General features: G+C 38.2%; 12 protein-coding genes and 2 non-coding genes across 14 annotated transcripts; 7 read left to right on the top strand and 7 right to left on the bottom strand.

Moving 5' to 3' along the window:
• Window positions 1-420: 420 nt before the first annotated feature.
• Window positions 421-1,835, top strand: SPOG_03663 (mannosyltransferase complex subunit; the record flags this gene model as incomplete). Its single annotated transcript, XM_013165927.1, has 3 exons — window positions 421-1,025; window positions 1,063-1,570; window positions 1,614-1,835. The coding sequence occupies 3 exons, from the start codon at window positions 421-423 to the stop codon at window positions 1,833-1,835; spliced, it is 1,335 nt and encodes a 444-aa protein (XP_013021381.1).
• Window positions 1,836-2,413: 578 nt separating this feature from the next.
• On the top strand, window positions 2,414-3,480 carry SPOG_03664 (ran GTPase binding protein Sbp1). The gene is made up of 3 exons (XM_013165928.1): window positions 2,414-2,965; window positions 3,047-3,175; window positions 3,240-3,480. Exons 1-3 carry the CDS (start codon window positions 2,518-2,520, stop codon window positions 3,308-3,310), a joined length of 648 nt encoding a protein of 215 aa, XP_013021382.1. The 5' UTR covers window positions 2,414-2,517; the 3' UTR covers window positions 3,311-3,480.
• A 933-nt stretch (window positions 3,481-4,413) lies between these two features.
• On the top strand, window positions 4,414-5,481 carry SPOG_03665 (alcohol dehydrogenase; the record flags this gene model as incomplete). The annotated part of the gene is made up of 2 exons (XM_013165929.1): window positions 4,414-5,428; window positions 5,465-5,481. The coding sequence occupies 2 exons, from the start codon at window positions 4,414-4,416 to the stop codon at window positions 5,479-5,481; spliced, it is 1,032 nt and encodes a 343-aa protein (XP_013021383.1).
• Window positions 5,482-6,375: 894 nt separating this feature from the next.
• On the top strand, window positions 6,376-7,795 carry SPOG_03666 (hexitol dehydrogenase). The gene has a single exon (XM_013165930.1). The coding sequence runs from the start codon at window positions 6,540-6,542 to the stop codon at window positions 7,620-7,622; it is 1,083 nt and encodes a 360-aa protein (XP_013021384.1). The 5' UTR covers window positions 6,376-6,539; the 3' UTR covers window positions 7,623-7,795.
• Window positions 7,796-7,820: 25 nt separating this feature from the next.
• On the bottom strand, window positions 7,821-8,843 carry SPOG_03667 (flavonol reductase/cinnamoyl-CoA reductase family protein; the record flags this gene model as incomplete). The annotated part of the gene is made up of 2 exons (XM_013165931.1): window positions 7,821-8,306; window positions 8,331-8,843. The coding sequence occupies 2 exons, from the start codon at window positions 8,841-8,843 to the stop codon at window positions 7,821-7,823; spliced, it is 999 nt and encodes a 332-aa protein (XP_013021385.1).
• Window positions 8,844-10,111: 1,268 nt separating this feature from the next.
• Window positions 10,112-11,776, top strand: SPOG_03668 (uncharacterized protein). Its single transcript, XM_013165932.1, has one exon. It carries the CDS (start codon window positions 10,244-10,246, stop codon window positions 11,585-11,587), a length of 1,344 nt encoding a protein of 447 aa, XP_013021386.1. The 5' UTR covers window positions 10,112-10,243; the 3' UTR covers window positions 11,588-11,776.
• Window positions 11,777-11,844: 68 nt separating this feature from the next.
• On the top strand, window positions 11,845-11,915 carry SPOG_16111. Its single transcript has one exon. It is a non-coding gene; the product is annotated as a tRNA-Gly (tRNA).
• Window positions 11,916-12,060: 145 nt separating this feature from the next.
• Window positions 12,061-12,133, bottom strand: SPOG_16112. The gene has a single exon. It is a non-coding gene; the product is annotated as a tRNA-Arg (tRNA).
• Window positions 12,134-12,300: 167 nt separating this feature from the next.
• Window positions 12,301-17,615, bottom strand: SPOG_03669 (iron/zinc ion transporter). Its single transcript, XM_013165933.1, has one exon. It carries the CDS (start codon window positions 14,022-14,024, stop codon window positions 12,390-12,392), a length of 1,635 nt encoding a protein of 544 aa, XP_013021387.1. The 5' UTR covers window positions 14,025-17,615; the 3' UTR covers window positions 12,301-12,389.
• On the top strand, window positions 15,633-17,950 carry SPOG_03670 (translation initiation factor IF-2Mt). Its single transcript, XM_013165934.1, has one exon. The coding sequence runs from the start codon at window positions 15,760-15,762 to the stop codon at window positions 17,797-17,799; it is 2,040 nt and encodes a 679-aa protein (XP_013021388.1). The 5' UTR covers window positions 15,633-15,759; the 3' UTR covers window positions 17,800-17,950.
• Window positions 17,935-19,269, bottom strand: SPOG_03671 (glutamate N-acetyltransferase; the record flags this gene model as incomplete). The annotated part of the gene is made up of 2 exons (XM_013165935.1): window positions 17,935-18,599; window positions 18,621-19,269. 2 exons carry the CDS (start codon window positions 19,267-19,269, stop codon window positions 17,935-17,937), a joined length of 1,314 nt encoding a protein of 437 aa, XP_013021389.1.
• A 1,095-nt stretch (window positions 19,270-20,364) lies between these two features.
• On the bottom strand, window positions 20,365-20,820 carry SPOG_05493 (uncharacterized protein). Its single transcript, XM_013166641.1, has one exon. The coding sequence runs from the start codon at window positions 20,631-20,633 to the stop codon at window positions 20,391-20,393; it is 243 nt and encodes an 80-aa protein (XP_013022095.1). The 5' UTR covers window positions 20,634-20,820; the 3' UTR covers window positions 20,365-20,390.
• A 142-nt stretch (window positions 20,821-20,962) lies between these two features.
• On the bottom strand, window positions 20,963-22,327 carry SPOG_03672 (ribosomal protein subunit L8). Its single transcript, XM_013165936.1, has 2 exons — window positions 22,050-22,327; window positions 20,963-21,979 (listed from the first exon to the last, which is right to left on the bottom strand). Exons 1-2 carry the CDS (start codon window positions 22,121-22,123, stop codon window positions 21,430-21,432), a joined length of 624 nt encoding a protein of 207 aa, XP_013021390.1. The 5' UTR covers window positions 22,124-22,327; the 3' UTR covers window positions 20,963-21,429.
• Window positions 22,328-22,467: 140 nt separating this feature from the next.
• Window positions 22,468-24,716, bottom strand: SPOG_03673 (oxysterol binding protein). Its single transcript, XM_013165937.1, has 7 exons — window positions 24,520-24,716; window positions 24,458-24,470; window positions 24,356-24,381; window positions 24,129-24,207; window positions 23,954-24,076; window positions 23,523-23,835; window positions 22,468-23,469 (listed from the first exon to the last, which is right to left on the bottom strand). The coding sequence occupies exons 1-7, from the start codon at window positions 24,666-24,668 to the stop codon at window positions 22,928-22,930; spliced, it is 1,245 nt and encodes a 414-aa protein (XP_013021391.1). The 5' UTR covers window positions 24,669-24,716; the 3' UTR covers window positions 22,468-22,927.
• Window positions 24,717-24,970: the final 254 nt, after the last annotated feature.

Here is a 24,970-nt window from a genome sequence, read left to right on the forward strand (position 1 = left end):
TTGGAAATCTTTGAATGCTCCAAAAGAAATATTAGGAAGAAAATGAACGCACTATCTCCTAGTTTGCCGAAATGAAAAGCGTATAATTAAAGTATGAACGAATGAGGATCTTATGAACAATGACGAGCTTTAACGCAAGTAATATTATGAAAAAGAATAAAATTGCTAAGTCTAATTCCGATCCATGATTAGTGTTCATGTATATGACCAAAGGTTTTACTTTATTATGTCCTTTTCCTCGACATTAATTCTTGGTTGATATATGAGTGTATTATTTTTTATGTTATTATCTTTGACTTTTATTCTCTACATTTTCTATTCTACCCTAAATGTGGATATTATAGTTTGTTTGTTTACATTTGGTGCTTGGAGTGCTTTTCTAAAAAGGAGTAGTTGAAATCAATCGCTACCAAAGCAAAGATGTTCGGCTGGGATAAAAATCTATACTCTTCAAGGAGTTTGCAAAAACCAAGGTTCCTTTTTCGCCGAAGGTTAGGAAGCCGAACATTTGTTATCCCAGCAATCATTGTTATGGTCCCTATCCTTTGTTTAACACTTTTAACATTATGGATGGGTTTTCGACATGTCACATATTCAATGTCACATCCACCGTTGGAAAAGATTGATGATAGGCTTGATCCACTGTTTTCTAAGGGATGTAAAAACGTTGCATTAGAGGCTCAAATGCACCTAAGAATGAATGCAACCTTTGTTATTTTAGCTAGAAATTCCGATCTTGATGGGGTTATTTCTTCTATTAAATCTCTGGAAAAGCATTTTAATCGACACTTTAACTATCCCTACACTTTTCTGAATGATGACCCATTTGATCAAAAGTTTATGGACACGGTCCGTAAATATACAGCAGCGGATATAGAGTTTGGAGAAATTGGAAAGGATATGTTTGGATTTCCGGATAATATTGAAGTTCCAATGTATCAAGAGGCTATAGCTGACCAAGGAGATCGGGGTATTATGTATGGAGATGCAGAAAGCTATCACCATATGTGCAGATTCTTTTCAGGGTAAGTACAATATTAATAAGTAAACTAATAAACATAGGTTTTTTTACAAACACCCCCTTTTACTAAAATACCAATGGTATTGGCGTGTAGAACCAGATGTGACTTTTACTTGCGATATACCTTATGATCCTTTCTACTATATGCAAAAGCATGGAAAGATATATGGGTATGTTATAGCAATTAAAGAATTGGAGGACACTGTGCCCAGCTTGTTTCGATATTCCTCTGCTTATCGCCGCACAAAGCAACTCACTTCGGGATTGTGGAACTTTTTCTTAGAATCTCCAGATTCCGAAGTTAAGTCTGAAGAGAAGGTTGTGGATGCGAATAATGTAGAATATGAATCTTCATCCTTTAAGTCTCAACTGGACTCAAAAATGAAGACTTTATATTTCGAAGAAACTTCCAACATGGATGGAGAAGCGTACAATATGTGCCATTTTTGGAGCAACTTTGAGATTGCAAGTTTTGACTTTTTTCGCAATGAAAAATACGAAGACTTTTTCCAGACCATGGATAGAACAGGAGGTTTTTGGACTGAAAGAGTAAGTTTTTCTAATTAGAGTCATGTGCTGACAAAACAAATAGTGGGGTGATGCGCCGTTTCATTCTTTAGCAGCTGGCCTTTTTCTGAAAGAATCAGAGGTACATTACTTTCGCGATTTTGGATACCGGCACTCAGATATTTATCACTGTGGTCAGGACCTTGGCTGCAATTGTGAGTGCCTGCCCGAATTTCCAGAAATTGAATTTGCTGAAGGAGGTTGTTTCCGGCAGTGGGCTAAAGTTGTCGGTGATGGACTCTTATAATCACCCTTAAAAAAGTAAAGGATTTGAAATTTTCCATCTACTCTTTGTGAATCAGCTTTGAAACATCACTTGATTGATAAAAGAACCTTAAAGTCCACCGTCACTTTGGTTTTACTATTTTGGTCCGGAGGAAACCCCAATTTTATCATCATACCGAGCATGTAAATTGCAGGCAATTGAATCCTAGGCGCCTAGTTGATTCATTATCTATGATTATCTTTACGTCTAGTGTTCCTTTTTAGAAGTAATACAGTACAAGAATTATTATTAAAAACCCGATGTAGAACGTTCGTGATACAATTAGAAGTTATTGAATCGTAGCACAAAAGCAGCCATTTAGAGATCATTTTTCGTACTTATGAATGTGAATAAGCTCGTCAATATAATCTTGAAAATGCAATGAAATAATTGTTTTTGTTTATTCGCGATCTACAACTTGCTTTGACAGTTAACAACAACAATAAAATAAGAAAATAATCTAAAACGCTTAAAATTACATAAAATCGATTATTAAAGCCCTTTTCTCTATTTTCAGTATTCAAATAATATTGTTATATTTACATTTTAATACGATACTGTTATGATATAATCTTATAACGGAAGAAGCTTTAGTGTTTTCCAAGCTCGTGAAATAAAGAAGTTCTGGTGGAGGCAGATACTTACCATTAGCATAATACCAACAATGTCTTCCGAGCAAGAGAAGAAGGTTCAAGACGCAACGAAAGAAGAAAACAAATCTTCTTTTGCTTCTCAAGAAGTTGCTGCAAAGCAGACTGAAGAAGCTAAAGCTGTGTTTGGCGATAACAGTGAAAAGAAGGATGAAAAGTCTGAACCTGCTTCCAAAGAGGAAAACAAGGAAGCTGGAGCAGATGAGGATAATGAACCTGCTTCTCCAGAAGTTCACTTTGAGCCTATTGTCAAGCTGAATGCCGTTGAGACCAAAACTAATGAGGAGGATGAGGAAGTTGTTTTTAAGATGCGTGCTAAGCTTTTCCGCTTTAATAAGGACGCTAGTGAGTGGAAGGAACGTGGTACTGGTGATGCCCGCCTCTTGAAACATAAGAAAAGCGGAAAGACTCGCTTGGTTATGCGACGTGATAAGACCTTCAAAGTTTGTGCCAACCACTTGTGTATGTATACGTGAAGAAAGCAAAAAATTTTGATTAATTTTTGCCGGTTATATGCTGTTTTCTTCAACTAACAATTACTAGTGATGCCGGAAATGAAATTGACTCCCAACGTTGGCAGTGACCGCAGTTGGGTTTGGACCGTTGCTGCTGATGTTAGTGAAGGTGAACCTTCTCCTGAGACATTCGCCATCCGTTTCGCTAATTCTGAAAGTAAGTGTTTGTGTGCCGAAAGAACCGGCAGGGAAATGACCGAGTAGAAACTAACCAGCCGTAGATGCCAATTTGTTTAAGGAAAACTTCTTGAAGTATCAAGAAGAGAACTCTGAAGTGGCCAAGAAAAATTAATGGATTTCATATATGGTTTTCATAAGGAATCAATAGAATGGATATCAGTTGTGCAAATGGAATATGTAGCAATAAAGGGGATAAAAGGTTATAGTATGGTTCATCATAATCTGGGCTTCATAATATAAAGTACATAATGTGTTTGGAAATACTAAGCTTTTGTTTGCAATAGGTTTCGGTCTGTAGAAATTGATTATGCTGTAACGGTGTTACGGTACTCAATTTATATGGATATTATTTGAACCTATGTGTACCGTTTGAACTGTCTTTATAGTATAATAATAAGAAGGCATCATCTTATTATTCTTTCTAAAGCAAGAAACTTTTTCATTCTTTCTTTTTTAATTTATTTTAGTTGTAAGAATCAACTTGACGAAGCAAACTGTTTAAAGGATCTCGATTTGTTTTGTTCTAACTAAGCATTGAACTGACATATACTTTGCAACGATATGCCTCTAATGAACAACAAAAAATAAATAAATAAATAAATATAATGTCAAGTCTAAAGCTAGCTTATAGGTAAACTAACCTTTCCTGAATAAGCGACCAATTTAGAATTCAATTAGCCTTTAAGGGGGTTAAGGAATAGTTTGCTTTTTTCCATGGACAAATGAAATGATTAAAGGTCGTTTTATCATTGGTATAGTCTGTTTGATTGAATTGAATATAATCGCAAACAGATTCATCGCTTTTATTGCAGTTTCAGATAAACTTGTGTAGCGACGAACGCTCCATTTTGCTTCATTTTTTTCAATCCATGTTGTACAAAAACCTTCGAGAATATACGTTTGAAATAAATACCTGTTTTCCTCAATACATCGCTTAAAAGAGCTTTAAAAGTTCGATGTTCGATCGTATTCGAAAGAAAAATTTCGGAACCAAATAAGTACGCGAATGCCTAAGTAGCAAGAAACGAGCCAAACGTATTATTGATACGTAAACGGTGGTTATGTAAGCAAACAAAAATTTCAAATCTCACAATGATATAAATACCATTACATACATTCATACACCAAAAACTTGTACCATTGAAGAAAGTACTCATCGTAGGATTTTCAAACTGATAAGTGGACTTGTGATACTTTTTATACCAAAGTTCTAAGATGCCATTGCAATACGTAGTTAACGACACTAAGAGTGGCTTTGATCAATTGAAGATTCAAGACTCCAAGGAGGTTGCATCCCTTAAGCCTAATGAGGTTAAAGTAAATCTCAAGGCTGCTTCTCTCAATTTCAGAGACTTAATTATCACTAAGGGCATGTATCCTCTTCCTTTAGAGCTTCCAGTAGTTCCTGGCTCTGATGGTGTCGGTGTTATTGAAAAGGTCGGTGATGATGTGGATGGATTTAAGCCTGGCGACACTGTGATCTGCAATTTCTTCACTGATTACATTGACGGAAAACCAACTAAGCATGCCATTACTGGTGCCTTGGGTGGTACTTATGACGGTGCTTTCCGCCAAGTCGGTGTCTTCCCTGCTCACGCCCTGGTTCATGCACCTAAGAACTTAAACTATGAAGAGGCATCCACTTTACCCTGTGCTGCCTTGACCGCATGGAACGCCTTGTTTGGTTCCCAGGAGAATCAATTGAAACCCGGTCAAAATGTCTTGATCCAGGGTACTGGTGGTGTTTCCATCTTTGCCCTCCAATTCGCCGTGGCTACTGGTGCTCGTGCCACAGTCATTTCTTCTTCGGATGAAAAGCTGCAATTTGCCAAGAAGTTGGGTGCTAGCCACTTGATCAACTACAAAACGAACCCTGAATGGGCCAAACCCGCTTTGGAAGCTACCAACAATGTCGGTTATCATCACGTAGTCGAAGTCGGTGGTGAAAAGACATTAGGTCAATCTTTGGAAGTCTTGGCTTTAAGCGGAGCCATCACCTCTATTGGTTTCGTTGCTCAACAAGGTACCAGCCCTAACCTTACCTCGTTGATTGGTCAAATGCTCAACAAGAATGCCACCATTCGTGGTATCTTTGTGGGACCTGTCAACATGTTTAAAGATATGATTGCTTGTATTGAGGCCAATGACATTCACCCCGTCGTTGACAAGGTATTTCCCTTCGAACAGCTTAAGGAAGCTTATAACTACCAATGGAGTCAACAACACGTCGGTAAGGTTGTTCTCAAGATTGACTCTTAAAATATAGCGAGGCAAAGACGATGAGCATACTTTTAGTTTTGCTCACGTCTACAGTCGCATGTATATTATGAAGACATGATTTGTTTAGGAAATGATATTTGCAGAAGTAAGTAGAGGATTTTTAGTTGTGTCTTCTAGCCAAGCCAAGAGGATATGACAGATTTTCAGAGATGAGATAGAAATAAATGAATTCAAATCAATTCAAAGACGAGTAAAGACAAGTCACAAATTCTTCACATTTGTTCTCGAAAAAAACTTAATTCCAAGCATCCCTTTTTACGTAAAGCCACGATACTTCTTTAATAGACAAAAGGGATTTTGTTCTAGAAGCATTTGCATCTGTGTCAGAACAGACACTACTACTACCCCTCCCTACCTTTTCTACCTTTGCTACCCGTCTCCATAGATAAGCCCTTAAGAACTATTTTGTACTTTCATATCCCCACACCTACTTGTACCCCGCTGTCGTAATATTCTACGTAATAAAATACGAATGATTATTAAAACGAACCTTGTATCAAAGGGACTTTTAAAGAGGAATTCATCCCAATCAATAAGCGCACGCCGATAGGGAAGGCTCTCTTAAATGAAAGTGGAGCAAAGAGGAGAAACGGATGCAAGGTCATAGCAAACGAACCCTTAGTAAAAGAGAGCTCAAATTACACCCAATACTCATTGCGCAGGTAAAGCATTGGGGTTTCTATGGCCTCCGTTAGTACTCCATCTAAGAAATAAAGACCAAGGAGGTCAGACTTTAAACCCCAGATTCTCGTACCTTCTTTTCGTTAAACAACGTAACAACAGGAGGGGGTCCCCGGGATCACTTTTAACATTACGTTACTAACCAAAAGGATCATGGTGTAATTAAATATAAATAGAACGGGATGAAATCATAGTAGAATAGCAAAGAAATTCCTTGGCCCCTTCTGTCAACTATAATTAACAGAGCTAGTTAATATATAGAGTTATATAGATAGCATCTCTTATTTCTCGTCTTTGGTCGGTTGGGTTTCTTCTATTCTTTTTCTTACATTACTTTCGGATTCGCTTATTTGTCAGGTATAACCAGCAAGTTTTAAAAAATGGCTACACAAAAAGCATTCGTCTTGCGCAAGCAAATGGATACAGCTATTGAGGAGCGCCCTGATGATATCGTTAATGGGTATCACGATGTCAAAGTTGCTATCAAGGCTACAGGTATCTGTGGAAGTGATGTTCATTACTGGAAACAAGGTGGAATTGGCGATTTTATTCTTAGGAAACCGATGATTTTAGGTCATGAAAGCGCCGGTATTGTAGTGGAAGTTGGTAAGGGCGTCCGATCAGTCAAGCCTGGTGACCATGTTGCTGTCGAACCGGGTATTGTTTGTCGTCACTGTGAGTTTTGTCGAGAGGGTCGTTACAATTTGTGCCCTCATATGCAATTTGCCGCTACTCCACCTTACGATGGCACCTTGCGCACTCATTATATTGCTCCTGAAGATTTTCTAACGAAATTGCCTCCTCAAGTTGCACTGGACGAAGCCGCTATGTTTGAGCCGTTGAGTGTTGCTGTTCATTGCTGGAGCCGTGCCAACTTGCGCTGTGGCTCTCGGGTTTTGGTAATGGGATGCGGTACAGTTGGTCTTTTGTTAATGGCTGTTGCCAAGGCTTACGGTGCTTCCGATGTTGTCGCAATCGACACTTCTGCCTCACGCGTTGAGTTTGCCCAAAAATATGCTGGTGCTTTACCATTTACTCCTATCGAGTCTCAGTCCAATGAGTCATTGGCTGATTATGCCCGTCGATATCGGGATGCCATTGTGGCCAAGTATGGTGAGTTCGATTTTGCTGTGGATGCCACTGGTGTAGAAGTTTGCATTCACACAGCCGTCCTATGTTTGAAACGAGGTGCTACGTTTGTCCAAGCCGGAAACGGTAAGCCTGTAATTCAATTTCCCATCAATCACATCGTGAATAATGAGCTCACCGTGCTTGGAAGTTTCCGCTACCGTGCTGGCTGCTATGAACAAGCTATGTATTTAGTATCAAGCGGTCTCGTAAAGCTTAGACCTCTTATTACTCATAAGTACAAGTTTGAAGATGCTTTGGAAGCATACAAGAAAACTGCTAGTGGTGAAAGCGGTGTCATTAAAGTTATCATCGAGGGACCTGCTACAGAATAGATGTTTATCGTTTTGTACTTGCTTATTCCCAACTTTTTTACGACATATCTGTTAAATTTTCATAAATAATGAATATTGAGAATGAAGATGTAATTTTAAATGAAATGTAGATACTATTTGCAAGGATAGGATTATATCTATGAGAGCATGAAAAGGAAAAATCTGTATAGAACAAGTTCAATAAAGAATGCAGTATAATCACGAAAGTAAACCAGCAAGGCGGTATAAAGATGCAGCGGCATCACAAAATGTTTCTTCATGAGGACGATACTTGATGCCAAGAACGGACTTGGACAACGAAGCATCAATTTGGTAATTGCATGTTGAGAGCTGACCATTAGGTTTAGCAATCTTGTCTTGAAATTGAGGAAAATGAGGTAAAACAGCATTTACGATTTTGTCATTCGTAAGGTCGCCAGCACAAATGATGACCCTGGGTTCCTTGGTAAGAGCCGTGAGCGCGAGCACTTCCGATTCCGCCAAGTCTCGTACATCAACGTAATTAAAAATTTCAGTCTTGGGAGCAATATCGTAGCGACCATTGATTAACTGCCAAAAAAACCATGCTGAAAAGCTTAATTGATTCACAGATTTCAGATGAAAGACAGGTCCTAAGATGAGAGGAGGATTTAAGGCAATGACCTCAAAGTGGGGTTTATGAGTAGCAAAAAAATTGTGAACTGTCTTTTCCCCAAATTTTTTACATACGGTATAATTTAAACCTTCGTCATTAGAAGTCTTTGCGTCTTGCAAAGTCAAAGGGTTCCAATCCTTTTCGGTAAAAACATAGCCATCTCCGTTATAGTTCTTTGGACCCTTTAAGGCAGCATCAGAAGATACATAAACGAAGCGTTTGACCTTTGGTTCTTTAAAAGCAGCACTCAAAGCATTTTCCGTGCCCTTAATACTAACGGTGAGAGTATGATGAGGATCAATACCAGGGGTTTCTCCATTTGAGTGGACCTCGGCGGCAACATGAATCACATAATCGACTCCACGAATAGCTTCATCATACGCATTCGGAATCCGATGGTCGGGAATATGAACCATTTCCACCTTGTCTTTCCAAGAAGGGCGATTATGGAGCAGAATGTTAGGGTCTTGAGGAGACTGATGGGTTCCGCGAACTCGATATCCATGGGCTAGTAATGCTTCAACTGTGTGGGAGCCCAAGAAACCGTTAATGCCGGTGACCAAGACGAGAGGAGAAATTTGAGTCATGTTGAAATCTAAGGATTCAATAAGAGAAAAATTGAAAAAATTATGTACGAATGCTGGTGGAAGAAATGAGTTTGTGAAATTGAAAAGAAACGAGATGCAAGAATCAAATGAAAAGCAAAAGACGACTTAGAGGTTAATCAAAAAAAAAAAAAAAATGTTGCAAATATTTATTTAAAAGGAAAAAGATTCCACCGTTAATCACCTAGTGATCACACTTCTTTATGTGCTATTCCAAAGGAGGAATGATAACATGAGTAAGAAGGCAGTCGGTTTCGACAGGATAGTCTGTTTGAATCCACTATTCTTTCTCTAGAGAGGGCGTGTTATTTTTTCGGAAAAAAAGAAAAAGAACAAGAACAAGAACAAGAAAAAAACAAGCTTCTTTGTTCAGAACTCTCCAACATCGTTTTTGACACACAATACCCTCTTTAATACGATACCAGAAAATGATTCAAAAGCAAAAGACACGGACAGACGCGATCTTGAGACCTGAAGTCGACCGAAAATATGCTACGAATAATTTTGAAGGAATAAAAATTGAAACATAATGACAAGGAGGACGACTTGCAGGCTCCATCAGTTTGTTTGCTTGAATAAGGCATACGAGCATATAAATACATCCTCATACGAGCACAATAACATAAAAACACAAAACATATTACAATTTTTATTAATAACATATTTAGAAGCATAATATTATTTTTTAAAAGCATACTTTTATTGAAGCATACGGAATATAAGAATTCGGACATCTCTAAAAGATTAACCAGAAAACTAAAGACAATCCTTCATCCAGCCTCGTTCAAACCTTACAGACGGCTGGCTCAATGTCCTCTAATGCATTCTTTCTTTCTTCATCGTGTACCAATCTTTGAAATGCCCCATCTCGTTCCGTCTCATAAGCCATCCATTCAGGAGTTATTCAAACAAAACTCGGTAAAGGTATAACAAAAGATTATTTGGATCCGCCAAACGTTCCTAAGGCAAAGTGAGCTCACTAGATATCGTCCATGCACAAAAAACTGGACGGAATGACACAACACAGTCTGAAAGATCTCCTCTAAGTAAGCATCATGGAATTAGGTTCGCTAATACACTGACATGAATAAGTTATGACACTATTTGAAGTCAACTCACAGGTGTCAGCTTTTATCTAGGTGTTGTGCTTACATGTAAGATAGAGGAGCTATTCAGTCATGATTACATCTTACTGTGAGACGTGGTATAAAAAGGATGGCAATTGGATCATGGACGATCAATTTTATTACAAACTAAAAGAATTTAGACAATTTTTGGCGAAACCATTAGATACACTTCCCTGACTTCTTTTAATTGTTTTTCTCGTTCTTTTTTAAAGCCCAAGCCAAACAAGTCAAACCAAACAAAAAGAATAAACAAATATGTCTGCTCATGATTTATTGTATGTTGTTCCCAAATCGACACCTCCAAAAGTTGTGAGAGGCGAAGGTGTCTACCTGTATACAGATGACAATAAGAAAATCTTGGATGGCACCGGTGGTGCGGCTGTTTCTAGTCTTGGATACGGAAACCATGAAGTGATTGATAGTATGAAAACCCAAGCGGAGAAGTTGTGTTATGTCCACAATATGAGCTTTACAAATGAACCCGCTGAAGAATTAGCACACATGCTTGTTTCAAAAAACCCAGATGTCTTTGCTCGTGCTTACTTTGCCAACAGTGGATCCGAAGCCGTTGAATCAGCTCTGAAGTTTGTTTTGCAATACTGGCAACTCCGTGGTCAACCCGAACGATGCCATTTCGTTTCTCGCAAACAATCCTACCATGGAAACACACTCTTCGCTCTGGGCATTGGCAAAATGGTGCCTCGTCGCACTCCCTATATAAATGTGTATCCCAAAGTTACATCTTATGTAGACCCTTGCTACACATACCGTTACCAGAAAGAAGGTGAAACAGACGAGCAGTATGTATACCGTTTGGAGAAACAGCTGGAGGACGAATTTCTGGTTGTAGGCCCGAATCGAATTGCTGCTTTTATAGCCGAAACCGTTCCAGGAACATGTCTTGGTTGTACTACCGCTGTTGACGGCTACTTTAAGGCTGTTCGTCGTGTATGTGACAAGTACGACATTATCCTCATCCTTGATGAAGTCATGTGTGGTTTGGGCCGAACAGGAACCTACCATGCTTGGGAACAAGAAGGCATCGCCCCAGATATTCAAACTAATGCCAAGACTCTCGCTGCAGGCTATCAACCTATTTCTAGTGTTCTAATAGGTCACCGCATTTTCAAGGCTTTTGAAGAAAGCAACGTTCAGATGGCTAACTTCCATACCTATCAAGCACATCCCTTGGCTTGCAGTGCCGCTGTTCAAGTTCAAAAGATTGTACGCCGTGACAAGCTTGTTGAAAGGGCTGCTGAGACTGGAAAATATTTGGGTGAAAAGCTTCACCAGACCTTTGACTCTCATCCTCATGTCGGTGATGTCCGTGGTAAAGGTTTATTTTGGGGTTTAGAATTTGTAAATGATAAAAAAACGAAGCAATGGTTTGATCCTCAACTCAAGGTTGCTGCTTTAGTTAGTAAACTTGGTATAAAAAATGGACTTTTCCTCAATCCTGGTTCAGGTACCTACGACGGTGTCCATGGTGACCATATAATGGTGGCTCCTCCATATGTTATAACGAAAGAAGAAGTTAATTCTCTAATTTCTATTTTATCCAAGTCCATCGATGAAGCGATTGCCAGCTTGCCAAACTAATTATTTATGATCCCATATTGATGAAGTCATATGTTATTCTTTGGTTAAAGATTTTCCCTTAGTATAAAATAAATTATGATCCATTCTTTTACGAATTATTTCCGTGCATATCCTTTCTAATCCTTGATTTCATTTAAAAGTAAAATAAAAATTTGTCCTATGTTCGATAATGCTGAGTACGTAAAGGAATATTTTGTAACATCTCTATCTTCTAGAATACTATGTTTATATGTTTATAAACACAGTATTAAACAAGCGCATCAGTGGTGTAGCGGTAACATGGATGCCTTCCAAGCATTCGCTCCGGGTTCGACTCCCGGCTGATGCAAGTTATTATATAAATGTTTTTGAAAATATCAATAACGAACATAATCGAGTTCGATACAGATGAAAACACTGTCTACTAGCAGTCAAGTTTTCAATTCGTATGCAGTTGAGGTGTTGGAAAATTATCCCGTGAATAAAAAGTTTCAAGCTCCCGGCGGGACTCGAACCCGCAGTCCCTTGATTAGAAGTCAAATGCCCTAGCCATTAGGCCACGGGAGCTGCTCATGCTTGCATATATAGTAAATTAGTAATATATGTTTACGGATAAAGTATTGTTCAGGTTCCTTTTTTAAGAAGGAAATCAGCCATAAGGGGTGAATGGCAATGGTCAATTATCATGGTCGATGATTTATCAGGACTCTCATGAAACATTCACTGCTTATAAGGCTAGAATATAGTTCATTCATATCTCATTTCTTGTCATTTAAAGGGTTATTACTCTATCTTAAAAAATTAAGAAAAATTTGATGGTTTTTTATACACTTTCGCTAGTAGAATAACCGTCTCCTACCATAACTTGCATGAGTGCAAGGTGTCGAAGATGGATTTGACGAAATTTGATGCGATTTTTCATATTGGTGAAGTTGTGTGCCTCAATCAGGACAATCAATAAAGCTCCTTCAATAATCATGGTAGGGGTATTGCAAAATAATTGAGCAGTTTCATTAAATTTTAGGGCGCCAGCAGCTACAACCAAACAGACGATGATGATAACGGCCACGAAGACGGAATACGCTTGCGAGCAAATGTGTCCAATGAAGGAACTTAATTTATAGGCAAAAGATTTGTTTAAGGTAATTTCGGAATCGTGAGGAAGAGGAAGATCGAGACTTTGAAAAAGGGAACATTCTTCATCAATTAAGGTCTGAAGATGAATTTTGACATGATTATTTTCACGAAAATAAACATTACGAAGAACAAAACCATCCAAAAACCCAATGAGACCTGTATAGGTACCAATAATTAACCACCAATTTGAATTCCAGTGCATGACATTACCAATGGCTAGCCATACTATAAAGACAGTAGCACTGATCATGGCACCGACGCCTGATCCAACGAGGTCGGCATAATAATCAATGATACGAGAGCCGTGGCTGACTTTTTCAGCCTCTATCTCAATCACGGGATTCGTTTGACGATCTCCTGATTGTCTGCGAAGTGCTTCTTCCAAGGCGGCGTCAATGTGGAAAATGGAAGAGACGCAACGAGAAATGTATTTCATGTGACGATGACGGACATTTTGAAGGAATACAGAGGTGAATGTAAGTTCTACCGCAGTAGCTGTGTTGATGTAAAGTTGCCATTCGTCACTCCAGTTCAGCTTCTTGCCGAATCCAATCCAAATAAAAATACCAATCCAAAAAATCAGAAAAAAATACACAGAACCGATGATCAAACTTACATAGTTACAGACAAGATCAAACCAATTTTCAGTAGGAAGTTTTCGAGCATCGCCAACGTCGTCCCGCAAATCTTGATCTTTTATCGGAGCTGAAGCGACTGTTTTTCCTTGGAGGATGGGACCAATGAGCCGCCGGATAGTCCTTAAACGTGAACGCAACTGGGCGATCATAGTGGTCAATTGACTGTGTTGATTTTGCTGTTGGCGCATCAAAAGCGTATCAGAAATGTAGCATTGGATGGAACCGCCGTCTTGCATGACAATTTGCCAATTATCAGGGCCATGATAGATGCCTCCTACAATGGCCCAAATGATGAGAATAATAAGGGTGAGGATGAAAACAAAGCTAGTACCAGCTAGCGAAGTTATCTTATCGAAGATACGGCCAGTAAGATTAGGACGTTTTTGATCAATGTAATCTCGAATGTTTTCATACTCGACGATAGCCCCATTGGTGCCATACTTGACTTTGTATTCAGCGCTGAGACCTTCTAAGGAAGACGAACTACGAAGAAATTTTTCGTCTTCAAATACTTGTTGAGTAGGGGCAGAGGAGCAGATATTGTGTTGTTTACCGGGGGATTGGATAGCTTGGACGCATTTTTTGAAGAAAGAAGGGTAGGAAGAAGGTTCAAGATGATAGGCCCCTGTAACTGCTTTTTCATCAAGCTTAGTTTCAGCGATAAGAGAAGGAAGAGCCGACATAGGAAAAGTTTTTAGAAGGGAGAATGCGGAAATTAGGAAACAACAGTAAAATAAAAATGAAGATAAAAAGGGGATGTGAGAACGCGTAGAGAAAGGTGTAAACAATGCAAACACGAAAAGTTAAGAATATAAAAAAGGTATCCGATTCGATTCGATAAAGGAAAACAAAAACAAAAATAAAGTAAATTTAAATCAAATCAAATCAAATTAAAATAAAATAAAACAAAATAAATAAAGGAGGAAACCCACTAAAGATTGGCATGAATTAATGACGATACTATGTCCAATGGAAATGGGCTTAATAGAACCGCAATTAGCAATTGACTAATTAATTTTAAAATTATAAGAGGAAGGAAACATAGAAAAACAAGGATTGAGACACAGATAACAAGGAAGTACTTCAATAAAAAAGGAAATAACCCTACACAAAATGGAACTGCGAGAGAAATTCACCTGATAATGAACGACCGCGTTTGTTTAAGCTTACAAGGTGAATAATTGCTAAAACAGGGAAGACCAAACAAAAACTTTCGAATGAAGAGTAGAGGTAGGTATTTATAGCTTGAATAGAAAATGCTTATCTGTTTATCAAATGATCCATTTAAGTTAAATAGTGGAAACCCTGACAACATAAGGAGATTTCGCGATTCTCCGGATCTGATAAAATTTACTTATCGTGCGATACCAACAAACGACAAAGGAAATAAAAAACAAACAGAATAAAAGGAGCAAGGAGCATTTGTAATTTTTCTCCGTATTTCTCTTTCCTTTTTTTTTTCCAAAAATAGAAGACCAGAAAACATGGATGAATTTCGACAAAAACGTGTTTGTTTACAAAAATCGGACATTCGGTAGTTCCATGGAAACGACAAACGAAGCGTTCTAGGTTTGTTTGTTCTTATTCTTTACTTTCTCTTGGTTACAGCATTTGAAAATGATTGACGGAATTCCTGACTTGTTGTTTTCCAAATTTTTTCGCATCGTATCTATTGATCTGATATTTCCTCATCTGGAAAATGATTGAGGATTAGCAGGTTCCTTCTTTTCATAAAGAGCCCATGCTCGTAAAACAAGAAGGAAAGAAAGCTCCACGTTGATTCTGAAGCTTTCCAATTTCTGCAATCGTATGATTAGCATTTGTAGATTGATGTATAAAATTGTGCGATCAATCCTACATATGCCAATGAAGTGAGTTTTTTTATTTCAATTATTTGTTAATTTTCTTTTTTCTATCCTTGTCACAGTGCAGTACAGTAGCCGGTCTTTTTGTTTCCTTCGACTTAAACTATATAATTCAATTGGGCTTGTCCATATATTTTGATTAACCAGAAAAACAGTCCTTAAGAAGTGAACCCGACTGAAACGACGAAATACATTTTTATAACTACTCGAGTTGTCACAACGTGACCATTTGTATCGTTTGTTTGTTTACTACAATGTAGAAATATATACTCGGTAGAATTATACTCGAACATTATTTAGAGTAATATTCCAATTCGCTTGGAACCATTGCCTGTTCCACCATGGTACCTAGTTTGTTCTTGTTTCTTCTCCAGAGGTAACAACCAATTCCTTAGTTCACCGGGTTCCTCACTTCATCCTCTGCATACCTGTGTAAACAAACCCACCATTTTGGATTCTACGCGTATTTGTTATATTTGTTCGTTGGAATTTGGATATGTAGCCATTGTATGTTTGCAAAACTTTCTTTCTGTATTTTTATCGCATTTTCATAATGAATATTAGAATACACGCTTCTTTCTTTTCCTTAATTTGCATTCCCAAGTCATCGACTTGTAGCTGCTCTTCTTTGCTTATACCCCCCTTCTCTTCCTCATTTAAAAAAACATCTAGATTGCTTCCTTTTTCCAACATATCCTCTTCCTCTATCCATCTTCCATCACGTCGGTTTCACACATCTCCTTTCCGTGCCGAACGTAAACCCACTCCTTTGTCTTTTGCTTCTCGAAAACAAAAACAACTGCGACCTCTTCTCATTCCTCCGGTTCTCCCCGTCTCTACCCTCTCCAATCACCTGCAAGTATCTACTCAACGATTAATGCGCGATTTAACACGTCTCGGTTTTGCAAATGTCTCCCCGAACTACTTGCTCACTTCTGAATATTCCAGCTTGATTGCCGAAGAATATGGCTTTAAAGTACTCACGGATTCCGCTCCTCCCTTATCTTCCGTAAAAGCCAAAACCTCCCAAGCAAATGCTCCGTTACGACCTCCTGTCGTAACTTTGATGGGTCATGTAGATCATGGAAAAACCACTTTACTAGATGCTTTACGAAAATCTACTATAGCCGCTTCAGAACATGGCGGTATCACCCAAAAAATTGGCGCTTTCACAGTTCCCTTCGATAAAGGCTCAAAGTCAATTACATTTCTCGATACTCCTGGTCATATGGCTTTTGAAGCTATGCGGAAGCGCGGTGCAAACATTGCCGACATTGTCGTGTTGGTCGTCGCTGGTGATGACGGTGTAAAACCTCAAACTGTTGAGGCAATCAAACACATTCAATCCGCAGATGCTCCTGTTATTATAGCAATTACCAAATGCGACCGTCCAGGACTGCAGCCTCGTAAGGTTATCGAGCAACTCATGAATCATGGTATCCAGGCCGAGGAATACGGCGGTGACACCCAGGTAGTGTCAGTATCTGCGAAAACCGGCACTGGCATTGATGAGTTAGAAGCCGCTATTCTAACTCTCGCTGAAATCCTCGAAATCCGCTCCTCTCCAAAGGATCATCTAGAAGGCTGGGTTGTGGAATCTAGTATTGCTAAAGGCGTTGGATCTTTGGCAACCATAGTTGTCAAGCAAGGTACACTGTCTACAGGAATGTCTTTGGTAGCAGACAGTTCGTGGGGTAAGGTACGTTCTTTGATGGATGTAAACAATAAAAGAGTCAAGCAAGTCTTTCCCGGTCAAGCCGTGCAAGTTCTTGGCTGGAAAGAGTTACCAAAAGCAGGTGACCATGTGTTTCAAGTGAAAAATGAATCCGAAGCCAAAGAAGTTTTAGCCAATGTCGCTCGGCGCAATGATGCTCAAGAATTATACCAACTTGCTGAATCTCACAACAAGCAACTCGAAGTACAACGTTTGAATTCATCGGATACTTTGAAAAGCAGTTCTGAAGACAAACCTGAATACTTTAATGTTATTGCAAAGTGCGATGATACTGGCTCCGCTGAAGCCATTATAGATTTTTTTAAAGGACTCAGAAACGACGATTTACAAACACATGTGCTATATGCTGCAGTAGGCCCTATCACGGAAAGCGATATCGAGAGAGCCGAAACCTCAAATGCAATTCTTATCTCTTTCGGTGTCCCTGTCCCAAAATCCATATCTCGAGAGGCAGAACGACACAAAGTCAAAGTTTTGTTTCACAATATTATATATCACTTGATGGAAGATATCCGAACCCTGTTTCGTGATCGTCTACCACCTATTTTGGTCCAACGCGTACCTGGTGAAGCCAGTGTGCAAGCAATTTTCGATATACGACATAAAAAGTCTAGTGTACCCGTAGCTGGTTGTCGAGTAACCAACGGAACTTTAGAAAAGTCACACAAAGTTCGATTAATACGTACAGGAAAAATAATTTGGAGTGGCGAGATAGAAAGTCTGAAGCATTTGAAAGACGAAGTTACAAAGATTGCTAAAGGGAGAGAATGTGGTATTCTTTTGAAAGGGTCTCCAGATTTTCAAGTGGGTGATAAAATTCAAAGTTTTACTGAAGAATATCGACCTCCCGATTTTTGATAACTACGATTAGAAGTTGAATGATAATTTAAAAACTTAGTTACCTGTAATTTTATGAATACGCATTTAATACATGAAATATTATTTACGCATGATATAAACATCTAAAAATAACATTTATTTAGAAACAAATATTTAACTACGATAATCAGCATTAATGCGTACATAGTCATAAGAAAAATCACAAGTCCAATTCGTCTTTTCAAAAGAACCGCTTCCAAGGTCAATATCGACAGTTAATTCTTCTTGAGCTAAAATTTCACTGGCACGAGTCTCATCTATATTTTGAGGCTCACCGTTTACTAGGAGCTTCAATGTTTCGGAGCCATCAGCAGGAACAAAGCTAACGGAAGTAGCGTTTGGATTTACAGTAGCACCGGAATATCCGACTGCACACAGGATACGACCCCAGTTGGCATCTTCACCAAAAAAGGCAGTTTTTACCAAAGCCGAATTGCTAATCGTAGAAGCTACGATTGCAGCATCTTGCACTGACTTAGCTCCACGAACTTGAACAGTTACAAATTTGGTAGCACCTTCACCGTCACGAACCACCAATTTTGCAAGGTCTTGGGCAAGTTCAGTAATAGCGTCACGAATGGGTTCGTATTCTGCAGAGGATGAAGTAATTTCGGAACCGCCAGCGGCACCGTTAGCAAGAAAAGCAATGGTATCATTCGTACTTGTATCACCATCAATGCTAATCGAATTGAAGCTGTTCGTGATCGCATGACGAAGAATGGATTGGACAGCGTCGGGAGCAATGGGAGCATCCGTAACAAAAAATCCAAGGAGAGTGGCTAAATTGGGATTTATCATACCAGCACCTTTCGAAGCACCAGCGACGGTATAGACGCGATCAGCCATTTTGACTTGCTTTGAGAGTAGCTTGGGAAAGGTGTCCGTAGTACATATGGCTTCAGCTGCACGCATCCAGTGTTGATGAGAAGATCCCATATCTTTGAGAGTGATAGCAAGTCCTTGTTTGATTTTGTCGAGTTTTGGTCTCTGACCGATAACACCAGTCGACATCAATAAAGTAGAAGGCAAGTTATCCTTCTTAGCTGAAGAATCCTTGTGTAGCTGTGTCAACTCCTCAGTCGCCTTAGCAATTGCTTTGGCATCTCGTATACCGCCTTCACCTGTAACGGCATTCGCACAGCCACTATTGACAACCACAGCATGAATCCCTGTACCGCCATTTCCTTGTAAAACATTACGAGACACCTGAACAGGAGCTGCCTGGAATGCATTCTTTGTGAACACAGCAGCTGCATTACAAGGGGTAGGCGAAAATAAAACCATTAAATCCTTTTTGGCATTAGCTTTTACGCCAGACGAAACGCCGTTAATCAAGAACCCTTTGGGATACGTCCCTTTTTGACTAATAAACTTTGTTTTGTCTGGCATAGTCCCTACCAAACGTACTCTACCATAAGCAGCAACGCGAGAGAATAATTTGTTTCGCATGTTCGATGGTGGTTCAGGAAGAATAGCTGCACTCAAGGACGAACAGGTTTTATCTGGTTTGGAATGCTCAGTCTCTGATTACGAAGAGATATTTTAGATCTCAAACTAAACGATTAGTCCAATGAGACGTTTGTGTTCTTGAATGATTCAAAGGCCATCGTCGTTCATATTGAAGGAATTTTTTGTCAATGGCAACATACTTTACACAGACTCGCTCTGTCTTTCCTACACTAGTTTCAGCCGTTCAGAGCGATAAAAAGCCTCGCTCCCTTTAACAGATTAACGAACGGGAACGAGATTACTGTTAATTTGATACTGCACACAACATCAAATACTTTTCCATTTATCATGGAAATAGACAAGTTTAACTTGATGTTCAAAAAATGCTGCAGTGGCTCATAAAGTTTGACTTTGATATTTTTTATAAAAAAAAAAAAAGAAATGGGCAAAAGCCTCCTCCTCCATTGTTTTATTTGCCCATTAAAAAACGGTTTCTTTTCTCAATTTGAAATTTTTTTTTTGTTGAGATTTAATTTAAAAAGTTTATAGGTTCAAAGTTCAGGTTAACTTTATGATTTAATTTACTGTTTCAGAGAAGTTGTTTACCGACTCCTTTCAGTTTAATTAATTCTTCAGATTTATCGTTTAAGATTTCTTTGTAACAGCTCACCAGAGAGTTTTTTCATTTGAGCCTTTTCCATCTTCTTCATATTTTACTCGCAATCCCAACAATTTCATAGTTTCATCGTTTTATAGATTCATGCATCTGCCAATTCATCATCACCAAGTATTCATTTTTTTTTGAAAGCAATTGCAAATGGTTCATTCATAAAGAAGCAATTGGGTTGATTTCTTCTTTCAGCATTTCAAATTTCATTCATTTAACATTATTTTAACTATCATTTGAATGATAATGTATTGTTTAGAGGGTTAATGTGTTAAAAGGATAAAAAAGGATTCAAACGAGTTTCAACACACGGCATTTTTAACAGAATGGTTTACACGTTCACACAATTCATTGTGAGCGTGAAAAAGTTTCAATAAGAACAACCAAAAAAGTTCCCAAAAAATAAACATTTATATACTTGTAAAAATACTTCATCCATAGACTGATATACACTTCACAAGCGACAACCATGCTTGAAAAATGACCAAAGCTCCCTATCATAAATCAAAGTACCAAAAACTAGTTTAAAAAAATCAAAAATTTTTGTTTTTTTAAAGTTTTCATCTTCATATCTCTCTCTTAACGGAACAGACAATTCAAAACCGAAATTGTCCTTAATAAGGAAAGGAAGTTTTGGTTTTAGACAAAACTGCCTTTGTCTTTCCTTTTTTCTTCGAATATACTTCATCCTTAGCATACAGGACAGAGTAGTTCGTTAAAAAAATAAAAAAGCCATATGAACAGCTGCATAAAGCCAAAACTTCCTTACGAAGGTCGAAGGGGAAACGTCCTCTTTTATAAACGGTCTCTGACTTTCAAAACTATAATCAGTACTATCACGCGGAATGACGTAAATACTTAGAACCTAAATTTAAGATGTCCAATAAATCACGAAACTTGTGAGCAACCACAAACCTGCTGGCGTCATCGCTATCGTCGTTTCAACTTTACATTTTACCGAAATCCTTTATAATCTGATAGTTTAATATTCGTAGCACAGAAAATCGGCTTAAATAAATTATTCAACGTTAGCGAACTACTTAAACTTCTTTACTGCAAACTCACTCTATTTCTTTAAATATAGAAACTCAATGGTAATAGCAAACAAGAATAAAAAGATTGAATATTTCTGTTTGGAAGAAGTGTGGTTTTATTTGCAGAATACTTCAATATGCTTGTTAATTCTTATTTTTCCTTTCAAATATCAAATTTTTTTCAGAAAAAGACAGTATTATTCTCGCATGCATTTCAAAAGCCATTTTTATTTGCACTCTCGTATAATTTTCTTGGTTGACGAATAATCATCATATCCATAGTGAATTAAAAAGCACAACCTTGATCTGCATTATTCCAAGAAAAAGAATTGCGATGGAAAGGTGGTTTTTATATCGATAGTACCTCAATTTCGTTCCTTTAAACAATGAAAACCAAGCGTTCCCGTATTGGACAAAATTAATTATAATATTCTTAAACGATTGAAAGGCAAAAATGTTTTATACATATTTGGGAAGTGGTATATGATCCCCACGCTTCCAGGGTCTTTCAATTTCCTTTTCATCTTTGTACTCTTCCTGAAGTCGGGTCAATTCTTCTTCTTTTGTCTTCTCAACCAGCTGGTCAAACTCCTGTTTACCATTTTTTCTAAAAAGCAAAACCTTATGCATATTCAATTTCGTCACGGGGTGTAAAGGACGCTTATGCGCTAAAGCAACTCCTACTGCTTTTGCCGTCATGTGAAATCTTGTGTCCTTGGAACCATCCACCCATTCAAGAATAGCTTGAGGTGCATTATCTCCATATCTAGGAGGCATTCTCAAAACACGCGTATATCCGCATCTTCGTTGATTGTATCTAGGTACCAGCACCTCAAAGACTTTCTTCAATGTGTTCTTCTGTTCAAAAACCATACCCTGAGCCAATTCTTGTCGATTGTTTTTAGGATTCGTTTTTTTGGCCATCGTAATTAAATGTTCAGCATGCTTTTGTGCTTCTTTTGCTTTAGCCCATGTTGTCTGGATGTTTTCGTGTTTTACCAGAGAAGTTCTATAAAACTAGTTAATAATCAATTCGAAAAGGATTTCTCCAACAGAATAAAAGTCAAATCCCAACATACACTAAACTTTTTAGTAAAGATTGTCGGTGAGCACTTGGTCGTCCCAATTTTCGAAAATACACAGTTTTGGTCATTTTCAAAAGATTACAATTGTAAAAAAATAATAGTAAATATTATATAACAGAACAAAGGAATGCAAAACTCATAAAATAGGGACCGTTAGCAATGTTGGTCAGTGGAGAGGAGAGTGCAGACTCAAAAATCACTTCAGTCATAAAGGATATGTATGGAGACCAAGTTTTCTTAGAATTCGAAAATGTCGTTTTTGCTACACAGTGGTACAATAAAGGAAAAAAAGATTGCGTTTTTGTATTCACTTCCATTTCGCTCACTCCTTGGAACAAGGTCATCGTATACTGAATAACAAAAGAACGTCTACCATTGTGATCAAAGACAGCTAAATCAAATATTTTAGAGAAAGAGAGTGATTGATATTGTTTTTATGAAACTCAACAATGACTGCTGAACATTTGTAACACTACATAGAATCGTAATGTTCTATAAAATCCTTCCAGCTACAGAAAGACTGACTATTCGAAAGGTGGTATTTTATGATCAGTCGATCAGTTACAGAGAAGAGAGTTCCATAAAAATACCTTAAATACAACGTTTTTGGAATTTCAAAGTAAACATAAAATGTCCATTCTTTAAAGCAATCAGAAATGAGCACGGTAGTAAACAAGTGGAGGGAAATTCGTAGCGAATAGCATTAAAATTGACTACTTATATAAAAAAGACAATGATAAACGTACATTGAAACCGAAACCAGGGGATATATGGCTATGCATCAGGTTCGCAATATCAACAACGAGCAAAAGAAAAAAGAAAACCAACAACGTTGCTCGTTTCTATAGAGAAAGCCAATGAAAGCGTAAAACCTATCGCTTAAACTTCCAAAAACCTTCTTCTATCGGATACCTCAAAGGCTGAGTAGCCTTTAAAAAGCCATCATCCAAGTCTTGCCATTCAAAAAACTTACGTTGCCAAGTCTCATTATTCACTTGCTCTTCACGTCTACGCTGACGCTGAGCTTCTTCTATTTTCGACTTTTCTTGACTAGCGGAAGAATAGTCTCCCGAGTCCAAGGCAACGGCAAAGTTTTTCCAAACACGTCTTGACTCAAAACTACCCTGATCTTCAAGGGGAGGAACAGATATGTTGATAGGTGAATAATTTGCACAATCAAGCCAGTTTTCCCAGACGCCGCGTTTAATATTTTCGCCATTCGCGATTTTTAGCATTCCTGTCCAGGATCCTTCTATACGATACAAAGGTTCGGCTTTCGAGTCGGCTTGATGGACAGAGCCTTTGAATGTGTTTTTCTTTCCAGTAAAGTAGCCCTTACCGCTATATTCAATGGTTGTCATATATCCGCTCGTCGATATAATGTATGACTTTTTGCTTAATTCAATATATGGAGCTGCATGTGTTAGCTTTTCTTTTCATAAACAGAAATGTATGCAAAAAACTTACATCCGTACCATAATCCCTCCAATGTAACCAGAGGAAAAGTGATATAGTACACTTCGTTGTGAGGCTCCAAAGTCAAACGAGCATGACCGATCTGTTTAACATGAATGTTATGGCCCGAGAATCCACTTTTGTGACCATTATAGCCTTCTAAGCGTACTCCCGCTGCTGCGTTGTAAATGTGGTAAGCCGTGATAGGAGGATGGTGAGAGACTTGTTCAGCAGTCAGTACAGTATCTTGGTCCAAGTTCGTCGACCACCTTCCAAAGAACTGTTCTCCCAAAATAGGATTCAAAGGCTTCTTTTCAGATCCATACTGTTTTCATGTTAGCCGCAAAGCCATAATTCCGTCCAAATTCCTCTTTCGTTCAGCTAGCTAGCTACTAGGAAAGGGAGACCAGACAAAGAAGAACTGGAACTTTTATATTACATACACGTTCATTACGAGTGGCATATTGGTTTTTCAGTGTACTAGCAAACCACTTGGTTACCAAAAGCTGACGTTCTAGAGGAGTTTGACCCGAGGGTAGCGAAATAAACAATTCGGGATGCTCTGCCTGCGAAAATGTTAGAACAAAATTTGCTCCTTTCTTAGTTGGAAGAACCTACCCAATAAGCTGAATACTCAATCAACGAGGTGCTCGAGAGAATAAAAGAAGGAGCAGTTAAGGAGGATAGATCTCCTGAACTAGAAGCAAGATTAGCATGCTGAAATATAAACCCATATCATCAACATGAAGTCTATCTGAGTAAGCATATTAAGGTGGTTTCGTCGGAAACTCATCCTTGTATTTGCTGCACGATCTATTCCGTTGAAGTCGTCTTTTATTACTTACAATGTAGCGATACTCTTTAGGAAAGACTTTGAAAATTGTTAACAACTAAAACCATCAAAGAAGAGCCGGAAAAAGTATTATTCTTTCCGTTTATTAGCATACCAACCAAGTAGTCCTAAAATAAACAAAGTTAGTATCCAATTCCAAAGGACAAAACAACATACTTCGTGTTTCCACGAATCTTTTTATTTCCCTCGCTATCACGAGAATCGTCTGAACTAGTCTGTTTACTACTCATGACGAGGATATGCAAAGGATACGTGGTTTCATTAGCAGACAAAAATCCAAATGAGATCGGGGAAGGGTAACGCATCTACTAAGGTGAAGCATGATCGATCATAAGGCGGCTTAGACCATTGCGATAAACAACGATAAGGCATTGGCAAGAAGTTGTTATGGTATGATTCGTTACATTATTTAACATATAACTGTGGACATTCTTAAATCGAAGACAAAAACTCCATCAGAAACATGAACCTGAAATAATACTACTAGTATTTTTAGGATACCATCTACTCGATCAAGAAACAAGATTAGATATTTATGAAGAATGCCATATGGAACCCTAGAATTATACCTTTAGCTATTCTACTAGAAATCACTTACGTAGCTTCA

The sequence above is a fragment of the Schizosaccharomyces cryophilus genome (assembly GCF_000004155.1).
Source record: "Schizosaccharomyces cryophilus OY26 unplaced genomic scaffold supercont4.1, whole genome shotgun sequence".
In the NCBI taxonomy this organism is placed as follows: domain Eukaryota; kingdom Fungi; phylum Ascomycota; class Schizosaccharomycetes; order Schizosaccharomycetales; family Schizosaccharomycetaceae; genus Schizosaccharomyces; species Schizosaccharomyces cryophilus.